General features: G+C 39.2%; 1 protein-coding gene across 1 annotated transcript in view; it reads right to left on the reverse strand.

Annotated features, from left to right (window-relative positions):
- The window catches only part of FRAS1 (Fraser extracellular matrix complex subunit 1), a 436,825-nt gene that overhangs the window by 27,879 nt on the left and 390,611 nt on the right, over positions 1-18,335 (reverse strand). The window contains exons 59-65 of the mRNA XM_079152936.1: positions 14,894-15,099; positions 11,806-11,962; positions 9,418-9,618; positions 7,790-7,977; positions 6,281-6,556; positions 3,690-3,922; positions 1,540-1,700 (exon numbers count right to left, since the gene is read on the reverse strand). Coding sequence (XP_079009062.1) covers positions 1,540-1,700; positions 3,690-3,922; positions 6,281-6,556; positions 7,790-7,977; positions 9,418-9,618; positions 11,806-11,962; positions 14,894-15,099 — 1,422 coding nt within the window. The remainder of the gene's footprint in view (positions 1-1,539; positions 1,701-3,689; positions 3,923-6,280; positions 6,557-7,789; positions 7,978-9,417; positions 9,619-11,805; positions 11,963-14,893; positions 15,100-18,335) is intronic.

An 18,335-nucleotide genomic window follows, 5' to 3' on the forward strand; every position in this document is an offset into this window, starting at 1 on the left:
GTCTTGAAGAAATGGATTTACTACATGGATCTTTCACTGACCAATTACTATTTCTGAAGACCAATTTAAAGAACAGCTTTTATGGAAAGCCAGCAAACCAACATCAGACTCCCTCTTCTCCCTCCCTCCTATGGTTTCTGAACTTTTAGGGAAAAATGTCTTAATGAGTAAATAGCTGCCTAATGATGCTCCACTAAACCTCACCTGCTACAGGCAAAAATTATTGGATCAAAAGCTTCCAAGCAAGTGAACTGTTCTAAATTAAAACAGACCTTTATGCAGAAGAGAGCCAAATACAGATATAATTTTAGCACATTACGTTTAAAATTTTTATAGTACTAAATAGGATGATAGTATTTTAAAAGAGTTAATGCATTTCTTAGAATGATACCAATAATCGGCCTTTGTCCCACAAAGACAAGGTACTCAATTGGCCTGTGTTGAATCCAATTGTTTTCAAACAGCAAGAGGTGCAAAGTTTCAGTCTTTCTTCCACTAGCAGCTTATGGGAAGCAATTAAACTTTGATGTGTAGCTCGATGATTTAAGAATATTCTGCCCTCAACTAATTCTACTGAATAAAGACCATGACTACCAAAAATGATGTCTACTGAATATGAAAGAGCATATGAATACATTTCTGTCTTCAAAAACACTGTTAAATGATTCACTAGTTGTGAGGGAGGAAAAGCACTTTTAATGTGCACTTGCTAAGGTAAATGGAAATGGATGGAATTCTTTGTAAAGTCAAATGTCTGTTGTGGTGAGGTATCCTCTGCCTCACCCTCAGCTCCTTCAGGACTGCAACAGTGCAGAGCAGCTTGGCCCAAGGTCATGACTTTTTGGGGCAACCTGAATTCAGTGACCAAGTGAGGTGGGCTATGAAGGTCTGGCCTTTTGGGCTGGAAGTAGGAAAAATCTCTGCAGAGTTTCTCAATTTGTGAGCCTGCAGGGAGTTTGACTTCTCCTTCTACCAGTCCTGTTTCCTTTCCTTCCTTTAAATAGGTGCTGATCCCTAAAAAATGCCTCACACCCCAAACTTCTCAGTTCCTGTTTCTGGAGAATTCTTCCTTAAACATCTAATGTCTGCACCTCAGTTTTCTGAAGATGCAGCTATCATGGGATTTTAGAGCAGAGACCCCCGAATGCTCTCTAGAAGGGAGGGAAGGGCCTGCAATTTACCATAACAGGCACTTTAAACACGTCAACACATCAAATCCTCACCTTGATTGATAGCAATATTTACCCTCATGCTATAGACAAGAAAACAGTGGCTCAGAAGCGGTCAAGCTATTTCTGTTCAGTTGCATAGGTCATGGGATAAGGATTTGAATCTAAGTCAATTTGACTTCAAAATTTTTATTCTTTTGTATTCATTTCATTGAGTTCCCTATGTTTGGATGCTTCCAAAGGAAGAAAAACTATACGCAGATTTTGAGGACAGGAAAACGTGAAAAACAGATTTTTCCCACTTAGCCACATCCCCAAAGTCATTGCACAGAGCTGCTGTGGGAAAACCAGTACCCAACTCATCCCTTACCTGAGATGCCTTTCAGGTCGTGGGTGGTGACTAAATTGGAACAGACATGCTGGTGTCTGTAGATGGACTCAGATAATAGAAAATGCAAGTTGTGCAATGGCATTGTGGAGATTAGAGGCAGCATTCCATCCTGGTGTGGGATCTGCACTGAAATGTGGATTCTAGGGGAGAAAAGGAAGAAACAAGAGTTTAGCTGCATGCTCTGAACAGTTGGTAGGATGCACTTCTTTCTCATCACAAATTTGTTTTCACCAATGAATTTAGCAATCTTTCTTCCCCTGCAGCTTGCTGTGTATGATTTCTATCTCAACATGAGGGTGTGGATACACATGTGGGATTGCTTCTCCCCTAAGAGATCCTCCAGACTGAAGACTGATAGCAATCAGGAATCAAGAGAGGTTTTTTCCTATAAAAGATAACATCACAACCACAAATTACTTTAAAGCTTTCTCTTGCTCTAAATGGAAGGTTTGTATCCTCAGGAGCTAAAGCTGAATGACTGATACAGGAGGTGCCCCTGTTCTGTCTCACTGACTATCGGTGGAAGTTGGGAGGGTACCATACTCATATTTTTAATAGTATTTGTTTGAGTCAAAAAGGTATCATTGGGGCTGTAAATGCGTTAGAGAACGTACCTAGCATGTGTGAGTTCCATCCCCAGCACTGAAAGCAAAAATCATTGAATTCTTAAACTCTAAGGCCGATTTCCCTGCCCAGCCAAATATCTTAGAAATTATAATGTCTCACTACTCACATGGTCTCTCCTCAAGTGAATACAGCCCTCTCGCTCTTCTTTGCCTCACCAACACCTTGCCCTGGCCCTCACTAGCCTCAAACTGAGCATGCTCTCCCTTCACCCGTATTCCTCAGCTCTAGGTAACCTTTGTACAAGGAAATCAGTGACTTATGTATATGGGCTGCTTTTCCTTCTATGTTTTGAGGCTCTGCTTATCTTGCCTCCCCACTGTGAGGATGACGACCATTTCCTTCATTTCTTTTGTTTCTTCACTGCATGTAGTATACAATTCTAAATAAAATATGAGCCTAATAAATATTGGTTAAGACTGCAACACAACAGAACTGTACTTATAGGCTGCATTTGTTTTCATTGTATGAGTTCATATTTTCAGCATGTTTTATTGAAGGTGTGTTTTGGGTATACATAGCTTGCCTCTGCAAGCAAAGAACTATATTTTAAAGAGGAATTTGAGCCTCAGATGTAAAAAGGATGGCCCTTTTCCTAGGAAGGGGTCAGTTGTACTTTGGGTACTTCTCATTGCTCTTTAGCAAAAGCAAGTTTTATTCTATTTGGAAAGAAAAGAGGGATTTGTGTATTTGGGAGTCCACATCCAAACTCACTTTACTTCCATGCAAAGGAACCCATTTCTCTGAACTCAGTTGTTCATAACAGTACACACTTAAAACTCTACAAGATTTAATGAATACTTATGGTGTATATGAATTCCTTTTTGCTATAAAAAATTTAAGTATCCCTCTCCCACTAAAATCATGTTGGCACAGGAAAAATAGTCAAGTGACTTGAAGTTTAGACAGTGCTATCACTCATTTTTTCATCAGATATTCTGCAAGGGCCTCTTAGGCCAAATAGCACAGAACTAGGTATACAGGAGATGTGAAATAAATAATCGTGGTCTCTTCCCTTAAGGTTTTACCATCTACCATGTGGATAGAGAGGAAGAATGATGACAATGCTCTGAAAGAGGCATTGGCAGGTGCCAGAGGAGCCTCTAAATTAAATTGGAGGAAATGATGAAGATTTTCCTAGAAGAGATGCTATGAGCTAGATATCACAGGGCAGCAGGATTTAACTGCATCAAGTAGAAGGGGGTGGGGAGAGTTGGAGCTGGGGGTAAAGGCATGCAACCTAAACAGGGTGGAAGCCCCTGGGAACTTATCTATGATTCTCTGTGGGTGGACTGGCAGGTAAAAATGTTAAGGTGAGGGAAAGGAGGCTAGGAAGATAGACAAGGGGACAGAGCTGGGGGAGCCTTTGAAGGAAAAAAAAAATTGAAGCCGAAATTACCAGTACATTTATTTTGTAGAAGCATTACTCACTGATCTGTTCCACCTGCAAAGCACATAAAGGCTACCTGAAAGTCACTCATGGTGGAAGGAACCACCTGTCTGACCTGTTTGGATGCTCCTTGTGTTTGACGTCCAGGTATTTTAAGGTTGCGATGAAGGACTGTGCCTGGAAGCCTCTAGCTGTTCCAGCCACCACTGGAGTGTGGCAGATAGCACTGTCTGTTCCAATAGTAACAATGTTGCTCCTTAAGGGGGTCCCCACATGGCCCACCTTATCCACAGCTTTTGCCACACAGCGCACATGGAACCTCCGGCTGAAGTAAATGCTATCTAGGACCTAGAGGAAAAATAAAGCACCTCAGACATGTACGTACAATCTGAGCAGGTCCTTACACTGTGTCTTCTGGGTGAGATGACACAATGAGCTATTGGCACAAAGTAACTTGGGAAGGCCATTCACTCACCCACCCACTAATCTGTCCATCCATTGATTCATTCATTTGTCACATAACCACTGACTTTCCACCATGAACCAGGCACTAGGGACAGAGCAATGAGTACTTGCAGTCTAAGGGGATAAGATGGAAAAGACAGATGTGGGGCAAGAGTCCAAACACGACTGCCTACCAGTGAATAGTATTATTCTTCTTGTATACTAGTTTAGCAAAAGGACTACCCAACTGTCTTTCAGACCTTTCAGCAAGACCGGTTGACCTCCAAGCCATTGTTGCTGAGAGCACAGAGAAATTGGCAAAGGCCTGGACACAAACTAGACATAAAATCCTCAATTTATTCTAGGATGCTTGGTCAATGATGTCACAGGTACAAAAGCCCTTACACAAAACATTAAGTCCCCTGGGGAAAAAAAAATACATCCAACCAACAAACAGCTCTCCCCTCTCCCATCCTGTAAACTCTTCCACTATCAACCAGTTGGGAAGCAGATCTGAGCTTTTAGCTTCTGATCCCCTTGTCCCTTGGCCATGTAAGAAAGTTGCTCTCTGCACAAACCCAGTGCTGTGGTATTGGCTTCTATGCAAGTTGGGCACTAGCCTTTGCTTGATGACAATGGTGTTTGGATACTGAAGAGAGATGCTTCCTCCTCAGGAATTCTTATTTCCCTTTCTTTTCTACTGCTCCACTCCCAGACCCTGTAAGGGTCACAATAACATGCAGGCTAGAAGCTGAGAACTTGACCTCTGATACCTCCCAGCCTTTGAGGGGCTTTGTATAGATTCCTTCACATTTTCAGACATATAGGAACAATAAGAGGGCTTAACTTAATCTATGCAGAGGCAATGTAGGTCGCCACGACTATGTGTCCATACTCAAAAGGAAGTGTATAATGAGAAAAATTAATTAGTAGTTTTGTATGCCTCAGACCTCCCACAAAGCAATCATACAAATGTATAAATTCTTCCCATGAAAACAATTTTCACTGAAGTCCATTAAAAATTAAAGAAGATTTTTCCATTAAACTTTTTTTTAATTAGCTGCCAACTCTTTATTTATTTATATATGGACTTATTCCAAAAGGGATTTGAGGCATCTTACAAAAACGCATATAGCACAACAGTATTAAATCAATTGAAGAAATAAAGATAAAGCAAAGGAAATTGGGGTAAAGGGTATTAGTTACCAATTCACTGTAAGACAAAAAACTGTCATATTTGGTACTTATAAAAAATGTATATTTGGCTCAAATATACAGGTATGATTTTGTTGAACACAGAATTAGATATTTATGAAACAATAAGTTAAGTCTTGCCTTTTTAATTTTTTAAAATACAGAAGATGACTTAAATTTGAGCCAGGTTATAGTGCAAAAGAATAGATCTCTGGCCTTTCTAAGTAAGCTGTGCCAAAGACAATTGATATGAGTGACCCTTTCAATCAAAAATCATGGACTGCTCATTGTGTGCTAGATTTTGTGCTGAGCCAGAATCTCAACTGCTTTTGTGTCTTTTGGAAGAGAACCAACTTCAGTGGTGCAATGTGTAGAATTACTGTAGTGGACTGGCTCCTAAGGCTAAGAAAATAGCACTATTCACTGCTCTCTGATGTTCTGGACTCAAAGGTCTTTGAAGGCTGTAACTGCCTTAGGGACTTCTTTTCATGTCCACCCACAGGGCTTTGCAAAATACCGATCACTCAGTAGCCATTCTGTCCTGTTGTAAAATTGGTTGCTATTAAAGTGCTGGCCACTTTGGGATATACAAATATGACAGAAACCTTAATCCATGTCCTTAAGGAGTTTATATCTGAATACTTTTTGAATGATTAAAAATATGTGTAAAGAATAGTAATCACTTAATGGTACTGACCTGGAATTTTGGACTTATTTTATCATTTATAGTAACATTGGTCAGTGACCTTGTCAAGTGACTAAGTAGAAGAAATATTGTTTTGCAGATCAGGAGATTAAGACTAAGACAGAGCAAGTAACCTCTTAATATCACATAGTTAAAATAGGCAGAATCAGAGTTTATGAACAGGTCTTCTGACTACAGTTTAGTTTTCTTTCTATTATACTATGGTGCCTTTCCTTATATATAAGAATAAACAAACTATATATGTATCTGTTTGTTTTATTCCAAATGCCATGCATGGATCAGAAAGAATTTGACAGAGTCAGAGTTAAAAAGAGTGACAGCAATTCTCTTGCTCCCCAACCTGCCCCAGCCACCAGACCTACCATGTGGTTGACGCTGGTGAAGGGGGTATTGTCAGTGATGGTTTCAAAGGGAGACCGGGCCCCATTGCCATCAGTGGGGGCAGCCACTTCCCAGCTGAACTGCACGGATGTCTGGTTGATGCCGGCCTCGCTGCAGCGCTCCCTCATGATGGCATACCTGGGGAAGTGAGGGTCACAGGGGGTGACACAGACCAGAGGGTAGCCTGGAGAGGGGGCCTTCTTGACTCCTTCCTTGGTAACCTCTTCCACATGGTCGTAGTCAGCAAGGGTGACAACCTGAGAAAGGTAGCAAAGCTTCAGGCTAGGTTGGTTATCAGGATGGTCAGAGGTCCCTTGCCCAGAGATCCTCCTGATGGCTTAATTTCTAGGAATTCTTTAAACTGTAACAGAAGGTTTTACACTCCTTAGCCAGTTACCCCTAAAGGCACTGCATATCTTTAGTGGTGCAGGAGATCCTCCTATTGCTTGGGCTAAGAGCTTTATTGTCCTATTAACTGCATTCCTAAATCAGACTCCTTATCACTCATGTGAAAATACTTTTATTTTCCTGCACATTGGAACCAAAGCTATATCATGAAGGGCTGTTGCTAGCTTAAAGTTACATTAAATTGTTACCAGTACATGGTAGCACACTTGGTAAATAAGAGTAAATAAAGGTAGTGTATTTTTTCCAGGTCAAATAAGAGAAAAAATTTGAAAAATTTGAAATAACTTCTCTTTTAACATCTATGAGACTAATTAAGGGAGGTTAGAAGGCTTTTTCTGACTGTTGCACTATTATGTGTTAAATATCCCCTGATGATTTGTAGGCATTTTTCTTTTCTTTTCTAAAATTTTTATTTTTTAGTTTTTGATGGACCTTTGTTTTATCCATTTATTTATATGCGATGCTGAGAATCAAACCCAGTGTCTCACACATGCTAGGCAAGTGCTCTACCCCAGCCCCAGCATTTTCCTCTTAATTGTAAAGTCAGTACATTCATTCTGTTCATCCTGAACTGGGAAACGCAGTACCACATTTCTGCATATACTTAACCCTCTTTATAAGGTGAATATGTAGGATAATAGAAATGGGTTTTATTTTCTTATCTTCCACGTCCCACCAGAGTAATAAGGCCAATTGTATTGTTCTTTCTGTCTTTATCAAGCTAAGCGACCTACATGGTTTGGTCTTACTCTTGCGTCAGAACAAGATTTCTCACTCTTGGCCCTACTGACACTTGTGCCAAATGATCATTTTTGTTGTTCTGTGCATGGTAGTTAGCAGCATCCTGTCTTCTACCCACTACATGCTAGTAGTACCCAGTGTCAGTTGTGACAACCAAAAATGTCTCTGGACATTGCCAAATGTCCTCTGGAGGGAGAGACTAGTGGGTCAGATTCTCATGGTTGAGAACCAGTATGTTAGAAGAACAAAGAAGTAGAGCGCAAAAGTCCCACTTCTCTCAAGTTCTCATCTACTGTTCACTAAGACATAAAAGCAGCAATCCTTGATGTCAAGCAACTCACGATGGGTGGCGCTGGCAATATGAGACTCCCTGCTGCCTCCTGGTCTAGAATTGTCACTGTGGCAGTAGTTACATCCCCAAGAACTGCTTCCACTGGGTCGTCTGGGCCAAGGACTAGAGAAAAAGATTCATGCCATTCCCGGTCTTCATTAGAGAGGATCTCCACTTTAAAAAAGATGTGATCCACACCTTCAGAATAAAAGGAGAGCAGAGGCCTCGTTAGTGGACATATCCAAGAAAGCACCAGCTGGCACTGCTGAGACATCAAGTTAAAATATAACCTTTCCTTTCAGAATTTTTCTATATATGCAGTGACTACTAATCACTTTAGCCCCATCCTCAGTGAGGAATCTGTTTGACAGACCAAATTCCACCTGTGGTAGAGGCTCCGTCCTGCAGATTACTATTCAGCACCATATGAGGATTAATGGTCCCTGCCTGACACAGTGGCTGGCAGTAATAAAAATCTATGATCCAAAATACACTTCATCCTGGTTACAAGTTTTTTTGCTTAATTTTCCTTTCCCATTTACACTTAGGCATGAGCTCCTGTGTGGCTGTGAGTATTCACACACCCAGATACTCTTCCAAGTTGTCTCCTGAGAAGCAGTAGCTGCCAGGCCCATCTCCACAAAGATCATATTGCAGAGGTTTAGGGCTTGGAAGGGCGCTATAAACCTGTTCTTTCCTGTAAAATGATTCTTTGCGTGTACAAACATCCCTGCTGGTAGGTAAGGACCTTTCTTCCTCTCCTGAAGACATTGGGGTCAGCTTGTTTCCAGGCTTATCTTTCCTCCAGAGGGCTCCTTCTGCAAATGTGGTAGAAGAGCTCTTCTTTTCCAGCCAACGTCAACTAGACACACGTGGGATGGAGCTAAAAGCCTTTTAAGGCTCCAGTGAGTGGGAAAGAGACACAGGGACCCCTCACTTCCAGCCTCCACCATTTTTGAGTTACTATCTCCATCCACTTGCTAGGACATTGCTGTTCACCTCTGGTTATACTAAAAATGGTGCTAGGATCTATACCAGCTCTTTACTTTACAACTGCTCCAGAAAGTTCTAAGAAAAAACCTAGCCTACAATTCAATTCTTCACTTGGTCATTCCCCTCATCAAAACTTCAGACACACAGCTGGCTGTGATCCGTTCTTGTCTTTCACTCTTCTCTGGCTCATCTCCATGTTTCTCTCTGGGATAGAACTGTTTTTGGAAAGCCTATAACGGGGTATTGTATGTTTCTTAGTAGATGTGAAATCAACTTGAGCATAGGGATTATGCCTTCCAGATTTTAGCAAGCTCTGAAGGATCCAGTGCAATGCTTTGTACCAGTGCTTGTTGAAGGATGCATATATTTTTTAAAACCAAGTGTTCCTATCACTCAACCAAACCACAGAATAACAAAATACTTTTAAATAAACAAAATGCTTAGTATGTTCTGATGTTAGGGACTTTTTAACCCATGCCATGTTTACAAATTAAATTTCACTTGCAACCTCAAATGTATGCTTAACAAATGCATTCTGTTATTGCAACAACTTTGTTTCTCTGCTCATTCCTTTCTTCAAATACAAGATATTCATCTCATCTCTTCATTATGAAAATCCACAGATTGGAATAGGCATTCAATTACCAGGACTGAATTTCAAGACTCGACTCTTTGGGTAATAATCCACACCAGACTGGGCAGATCCATCCCGAGTGCTACAGCGAATTTTGGAGGTTCTGTTCTGATCCCCTCTGCGGATCACCTTGATGTTCAGAATTGCAATGGCATCTGGCCCTGCAGGTTCCCGAACTTGGTATGCAGCTTCTTCAAACTCAATGGTGGGCGCTAAGGAAACATGGTTAGGAAAACAAGAGCAAGTTAGAATAGCACAAAAAATCCAGACTCCCATGCAAATACCTTATAACGATAAGAAAATACCTTATAATGACAAGAGGGAAAAATTCGCATTATTAGTTAACAATACCAAGGCAAAATGGCTTGTAGTCATAAAAAATCAATCAGCATTTACCCTTAAGCAATGCTTTGGAAAAAGGAATTTATTTGTGATCCTTTAGGAGTTATTTCTCACAAGTATATTAAAAACAATATAATGGGAGAAATATTTTTAGAGACTTTGAAGTACATGATGTCCAAGTTTCCATCTTGGCATTTTTTGCTCCCAGAGTGTTTTTAAATTTGCCCAATTTATCAAGGGACTCAGACATAGTGGACCCTTGATAAATTGCAATTGATGACATGAATCAAATTTTTATTTATGAGCTATGAATTCCTAAGGTTGTTAATTTTTCTCATTTATATACTACTTGAATTTACCAAATCCATCCTTCATCTCCAGTCTTCTAATACACCCTCCTAGTGCCCTCACCTCCCCACACTTGGCTGTTCCTAACTCCTCACAGGTTATTTAGGTAAGCATGGTTAGTTTTAGCAACTGGCTACAAGGGTAATTCAGGAACTCAAGACTTTCTAACCCTATCTGATTTGAGATTCTCCTGTCATTATTAGGAAATGACTAACAATTTGCTTTTTTTGTTTTTCAAAAAAATTTAAATCATGCTTTCTTTTCTATTACATTCTCATAGGGAAGGGCAGGATGGTGGTGGTAGTGATAGTAGAGAGAGTGAGATTGAAGAGATGAGAAAACTGAGAGCAACTATAAGTTTTATATCACTTTAATATATTTTAGTATATTGCAGAAACTTCTTGCCTCTGTTTCCCACTCTTCCTTGCTCTTAGTCTTTCTAATTGTAGATGTACCTTACTCGAGACTTTAGAGTTTACAGTAAAAACGGTCGCGGCTGAAACGGTGTGACTGTTACTTCTCTGAACCTCGATGGTTGGGTTTTCTGTTTACTGGGAGAGGCTCACTTCAGGATTTGAATCTAAATCTATCTGGGTGAAGGACTACTTCAACTTCAAGGCTTGTTTTTCTTATTTTATGTGATTTTGAAAACAGTTCCTGGTTTTTCATTAGGAACCTTATGAGTCTCAATGACTCTCTCAGTAGTTAAGAGTATAGATTTTAACCAGGCATAATGGCATATGTTTGTAATCCCAGCAGCTCTGGGGACTGAGGCAGGAGACTCACAAATTCAAAGTCAGCCTCAGCAACTTAGCAAGGCCCTAAGCAACTTAGTGAGACCCTCTCTCAAAATAAAAAAATAAATATAAAAAGGCTGGGGATGTTGCTGAGTGGTTAAGCAATCCTGGGTTCAATCCCTGGTACCAAAAAAAAAAAAAAAAAAAAAAAAAAGCATAGATTTTAGAATTGGTTCTCATTCAGTTTTACTGCTAATAGTTTTAGAAATAACAGTGCAAACTACATGATATTGCAGAAGTTTAGTTTCTTCCCTATAATATAGGGTAAGAAGAATTATTTAAAGGGATTACTGCCAGGTTTAAGTGAAATAATATAACATAGTTAGCATGTAGCATAAATATTCAACAAAAAGCAGCTGCTGCTGTTTGCAATATTTTATACAGTCATTCTTTAAAAAATATCTACTTTAGTAATAGTGATGTCCTAATTCAAAACAGGTTTTGTTTCCTCTTGTTCCTGGGTCACTCCTTATAACACCTGACTACAGAATGTAAGATTTTTTTTAAGGTTAGTAGGCTAAATCAATTAGAAGAAAACCGAAAAATTAGACTTTCCCAGGAAGGTAGCAGTGTTTTAAATCAGTTCCTTGGAGTCAACTGATTCTGACTGTATTTCCAAACCTGCTCTGAATCTGCAGTGACTTAAATGGTTTCTATTCTCTGTGTCAGCATTTCTGTCTTAGCTTTTAATCACACTTATTTCTTATCTTTTGGCAATGTGGTAGGGAATAATGAGATTAGAAATACCATGAACTTATGAGAGTGCTGTAGAGGGTGATCACTTGCTGTAAAAATTTGATATATACATTCGGAGACTGTTATTAGTAGGCACCTCTATAGCATTTTCATTTTTCAAATATCATTTCATGTCCCATCAACCTAAGAATAACTAAAGGCAGCATCTTCTGTTACCATCTTCATCATTGGATATGGTGATGGTGGCCATGTTATTTTTTCCAACTCTGGCTCCACTCCAGTGGTTTCCAAGAGGATGGCCAAGGTAGACCCTGAACTGTTCCTCAGGCTCAAACATGGAGTCATCATGGATATAGACAGTGCAGTTCTTCACCTAGAAGCAATGCACAAGATAAATTAAAATCCATAGCAAGTAATCAGTAACTTGCTTGGTTTTCCTAGGAAATTATTTTTCCTCTTTGCAGTATCAAAGAGTCAACATGAATTCAAAAGGATCAAGTTGTATTCATAAAATAGAATGTTTAAATCTAACAACCCATGCCTGAGTGGGACCTACCTAAATGATGGGACTGATATTAGAACATTTCAAACCATTTTGAATTACTGGCGATGAGTTATGAAAACCAAAATCAATAAAACAAATTACCCACTAAAAAGCACCTATAGAACATTTATATGTTTTCCCACGTTACCTTGGCTGCTCAGTATGTTTGCAAGTGTTACAATAGACAGACTTCCCACAATGGTTTTTTGACATATCATTGCACTTCCTGGATGGCTGTATAATATTCTTTTTCCTTCTGAAAACTGAATAGTCTTAAAGGAAACTCAGGAAGTCTTCATGTTAGGCTAAATATTCCTTTAAATGTTAAAGAACTCTCAAATCTGCTGCCAAATAGTATCTTATCTGAAAACTGTTAAGTACTGAAAAACTAGAGAACACAACCCAATTCCTGTTTGGTGGAGATAAGTCAAGTGTTTCTCAAACTGAATACTCTCTATTGAGGACTGTATGTTTGAAAAAATGTAAAACAAAATCACAAAATTTTAGATAACATACCAGCCTCAGTAGTAGAACCATGTGATATGAAGCAAGATATTTTTAGGTGATTCATTTACAATCTATTATCCTATTACATTGCAAAGGATATGTTGGCAGAGAGTTCACTCTCATACTTCCTAAGCCATAGTAAGTGGTAGGAAGAAATCCCTGTGAACACTTATATGTCACTTGTTAATCTGTTTTAAGTCCTGAAGATGGTTTTTCTTTTCTTACATCTTTCCTAGAATAAGAATTCCTTAGAGAAAGCATGAAATTAGTGATGATTTGTGAAATTCTTTTAAAGAGACATTACAGTATATGCCAAGACCTAAAGATATTTGCTTAGCAAATCAAAGAAAATGAAGATTCAAAAGCACACTTAAGAATGATGATAGATTGTCATGTGAGTAACATATAGATAATTAAGCTGTATTTTCTTTATACTTTCATTAAGTTAAAAATTCTCTCATAAACAGGCAGAGAATCCTCTTTTGAGCTTAGAGCAAATACAGACACATAGACTCAAAGCTGAGATTGTATCTGTAGTGTTTGCATGTGTTCATAAACATGTTTCAACCTGCCATGAGTAAAATTCCAATAAAATATATAACTAGGACAGGGCTTTATGAGTCATAAATGTGTAAAACTCTTAAAAGTCCCAAAGAAGGAACTTACTTTTTTTTTTTTTTTGTAGTATTGGTGAATAGAGGGAAAATTTGGAGTGACCTACAATGGGTAAGGTCTTAGGCTAAATTTCAAAAGGACAAAATTTTGAAACATTTGATTATATCAAGATTAAAGAACTTTGTGGAACTAAGAAGACCATAGGAAAGTGACAGAAAGTGAAAGATGTTAATAGCATGCAAAACCGGCAAAGAATTAACATTTAGGATATTTAAGAAAGTTGTAAAAGTCAGTGAGAAAAAGAACAAAATGATAAAATTAGGAACAAAGAACAAAAATATGCTTATAAGCTAATTGGAAGTCCAATAAGTTAACATGAATATAAAATAGTAGTAATTAGAGAAATACAAATTAAAACATGATATGCCTTTATGCTTGTAATTATCTCTGCAAAAATGTAAAAGATGAATAATGTTAAGTGTTGGAGAGGATATAGGCTTGTAGCAACCCTCCTGCATTTCTAATGACATTCTAGAAAATATTCTGACATGTTTTTTTTTTCCCCCAAATTAAGCATATGCATGTCCTATGGTCTAGCAATTTTGCCTTTGAGTATATATATCAAAAGAAATTCTCTCTCAGCCATGAGGACAGGCACTGAAATATTGTTTGTGGTGACAGAGTGTAAGGGGCAATCCCTGAGGTTCCTAACTGTCTATTGCTGAGAGTGCATAACTGAAATACAGTGAATGCACATTGTGTATTAGCAACAGTCAGAAGCAACTGATTAGAGGTACACAGACAGATCTCAAAATATATTGTTAACAACAGTAAAAAATTGAAAAATACATAACATGATAACATTTTTATCAATTAAAATTCATGTGCACTAAACAAGAATTTTTAATAAAACAAATACAAACAAAGGGATACAGATTAAACATAAAAGTTGGATGGATGAGGAAGGGAATGTGGCTGGAAATGGAAGTAAATGAAATGAATAAATAAACTAAAAACAAAAAATGTGCCTCGGGTAGACCAATGAGGATGGTGTGCCTTGAACAAAGGGGTATAATTAACCCACTCATGTGAAACTGAGATTCAAAAAGGGGAAATGGATTCTCATTCAATATAAACCTTTGACATACACTGTGGTTGAATTCTTTGATTCTGATGCCCAGTGTTTACTGATGAGCTTTTCCAGAGTTCCTATGACCACATGCATGACTTTTCGGGTACTTTACCAACAGAATACTGCACTGACTTAAATCTACTCAACATTTCTCTATTCAGTCCTATGTTAGGACACATATTGTCCTGGGAGAGGGACCCAGATATCAGAGAGCTATCTCTTAGTCTCTAAGTAACCTCAGTGGAAAGTGCTTCATTTGATGGCGCTAGGTTCCCAAAATGCTGCACATCATCTAAACTGCACAGCTCAACTATTGATATGTTTGGTTGCAAGTGGGAGACAAAGAAGATAGCCAAATGGAATAGATAGTGTTATTTAAAATATTATCAACTAGTAAGGACGTTCCAAAAAATTCTCCAAGTTTACCTAATTTACCTACCCGTGGACAAATAAAGGTGACAAGGAAGAAGAGAATGCTGTCTTTATGTTACCACAGTTCCACTTACCTTCTCCCCTTTCAGAAATGTAATCCGTGAAGAGTCTGCATTTCTTCTCTCCCCGAAGTCCTCCATGACTTGAGCTGAATGGCTCTGAGTGTAGCACCTCACTGATGACTCATAGCTCAGGTCTCCACTCCGAATGATAGGAACATGCAGGATACCATCTTTCTCCTTCACAAGGAGCAAATCCTTCGCAAACTGCATGCTTGGCACTGGGTGAGCAGGTGGAGAGATGGAGGCATCGTTAGTGGGAGGCAGAGGGACGCGGGAGCCACGACAGAGTTGGGCAAAAGGCCAACACAGGCTGACAAGTCACAGGTGCTAAGTGGATTTCAAGCATGGTTGTTGCTGTCAGGCAAGGAAACTGCTTCTACTTTGAGCATGATTCCAATGAAATAGAAGAAATCAACTTCTCGCCTGTCTTTGCTCAGTTTCAGGGTGTGGCCACCATCTCAAATACAGGCAGGAAATGCATGTGAAGAAATGGAACAGGTATTAAAAAAACAAAACAAAACTGTGCAGTGACATGGGTATTCAACAGTCTCGACAGTTCACTTTTCTCCTAGGACTGCAATAAGGAAAATAGCAAGGCTATTTGCTATGGCAAATGGCCACTCATATTCTCATGTTGAGGCCAGGTGGACAAAAGGGAAGAGTGGACACTCACAAAGGGAGAAGTGCAGGCTCTGTTTAAAGGCCCCCAGGGGCTGGGGTTGTAATTCAGTAGTAGGGTGCTTGCCTAGTATGTGTGAGCCACTGTGTTCAATCCTCAGCACTACATAAAAATAAATGAACAAAATAAAGGTATTATGTCCATCTACAACTAAATAAAAAAAAATAAAAAGACGTGTGTTTCATTTCATTTTTTTTTTTTGCGGTGCTGGGGATTTGAACCCAGGGCTTTGTGCTTGCAAGGCAAGCACTCTACCAACTGAGCTATATCCCCAGCCCTGTTTCATTTCTTTATTAAAAAAAAAAAAAAAAAAAAAAAAAGTCTCCAGTTGTCAGATCTTAATTTCAAATGAAGTCAGATATCTGGATTTTTCATCTAATTTAAAAATAATAACAAATAAAATAAAATGGTAAAAAAGAATTTCCACATAAGCCAAAATTATTGGGAACAAACAAAACACATATATAGGCTGAATTTGGCTCCTACTCTGTGACAGCTACTATAGCTTAACCTTTAATAAGCCATGGCCTCATTGGACTTTAGAGAAGCACTACAGTCAAACTGTAGTTAAAAACATGACTTTGGGGTAAACAAGCCTGAATATCCATTCCAGTCCTACTACTTATTAACTGTAGAGCACACAGGGCAAATTATTTAGACTTTCTGAGTCTTGGAGTTTTTTTCATATTTAAATTGAAAATATTGATATCCAACTCATAGAACTGAGAGAGGATTGAATTTAATGAGAATATATGTGCATGATAGTCAATACAGTAACTGGCTCATGGAGGCACTCTCAAATTTTGGTAGGAATTAATATATTATGGTTTAGATCTATCCCCTAACTTCAGGCTTCTCAACATGAAGAATCATTTTTCCCCCCTCTTTACTTCCTACTGTGAAGCTCTGCATTAAGACATTTCCCCAAGCTCAATATTTTGTTGACTACTGGTTATTAATTTCTTCACCAACAATCCAGAGGGTCATATGTCAAAGTCTCCTAAAGTGAATTAATCTTCAAGGCTGTAGGAAAGTCACCCTAAAGCTGTTACCACCTATTTCCTGGCTGCTTTCTGGATGTGCCTTGCCAAACCTGAGAGGAAGGAGCAGGAAGGGTTGCTGTAGGCAGCTCCCTGCTCTGCAAGTCCATGTGTCGAAAGCTGTTTGTCTCCCACCTACCCTTGCTCAGAACCATTAGCTTTGGCAAAAACAAAACCATCCCATCATCTGAACCTAGCCTACCAGTTACCAAATATTACTTAACAAGAGGCAGATGAAAAGACACCCAAAGGGAATTAATAGCTTTGGCATAAAGCCCTGTACGTTAACCAGTGAGGACTATGTCATCCAGAAGAAGTCCTGTGCTGTTAAAAGGTAGGTAGCAATGACATCACCTAGTATCGGGGGACCTGCAGGATGCTGGTTGCCAGGGAAAAAGCAAAACAATCAGGAAAGCTTGTTTGCTCCTGGCAGACATCTACAGCTCTAGATTGGTTTTCCCTGCTGGCCTGGCATGCCTCAAGTAAGACGAGAAAGTTAAGTGCTAAAGTGGTAATGTGGTAATGTTTAGGGTTTGTCATGTATTTATCAACCAACCCCCAGTTCTTCCTGAGCTATAGAAGACTCCTCTTTAACAAGATACTCACTCTCATTTCTCTTGCTATCTGGAGAGAGGGAGAGAGAGAAACAGACCCTGGGAGTGGACAATTCTCAGCAGGAGATTGACAAGAGACAATATAAGAAAACAAGGTGAGTGTAGGAACAGATTTCTGCACAATGAATGTGTGTGTTAAGGGCTTTCATATATGTATGAATGTCATCTCAATAACCCCATAAAGCAGTATAGTTCCCAGGAAGGTATAGCACTGGCCTTGCGAGTTGGTTCCCCCAGATTGCAAAGCCCCTCTCTTTCCACACTAATGGGGTGCATAAATATAAAACAGATCTCCTCCTGAAGGTTCATGGGCTCACATTGGGTATAACACACTTATTATCAGTACCTCTCCCAGGTGCAATATTTATTGTACCTGGCCATTGTAGTTATCTTTTTTCTAGTGTAAGTCTGGAATCCAGAAATAGATTGTAGGACTCTGCTCTCTATTACTCTGTAACCCATACAATGTTGAACACAGTCTTAGGCATAGAGGATGTTCTATAAACATCTTACCCTGCTAATCTTCTTAGTAACTGACAAAGTGAATAAAAACACCATGCCTGGAATGTGATGGCCTCTTTACAGGAACAGTTAAGCTGGAGATTTAGGGGAAATCTGGCCTGTGGTTCCTTGAAGTTAATGAGTAGGTAAGACACAGTTGCATAGGCAGGAGAATAGTGCTGTAGTGGCTACATGGCCTTTTTTGTCTTGCTCAGTCAGTGTTACTCATGCCTAATTCTAGGTAACAGAGCAGAAGAGGTAGGTAAGAAACAGGAAAATATTCTGAGATGAGCTACTTAGATGATTTAAGGTTCTGAAATCAGCCCAGTGAAAAAAGATGAAAGGAGCTAAGCTTACATCAGAAGGCTGAAAGATGGCTTTGTAAGCATCTTGAGCAATGGCAAGCATCGCTGTCTAGAGGGCAGTGACCAGCTAAAACTGCAATATAAAAATTAAGCACGGGAGGATAGGAAACCAGAAGATGAGGCATGGATGACACAGACCAGAGTTCTGCTCTGGCTCTATCACCTCCTGTCCACATGATCTTGCACAAATTATTCAGCCTGTGTAACAAGCTATGGGGCTGTTGTGAAGATATTTCCACCCTAGCGTGTGCCCAG

Source organism: Sciurus vulgaris, assembly GCF_902686455.1.
Source record: "Sciurus vulgaris genome assembly, chromosome: 9".
In the NCBI taxonomy this organism is placed as follows: Eukaryota; Metazoa; Chordata; class Mammalia; order Rodentia; family Sciuridae; genus Sciurus; species Sciurus vulgaris.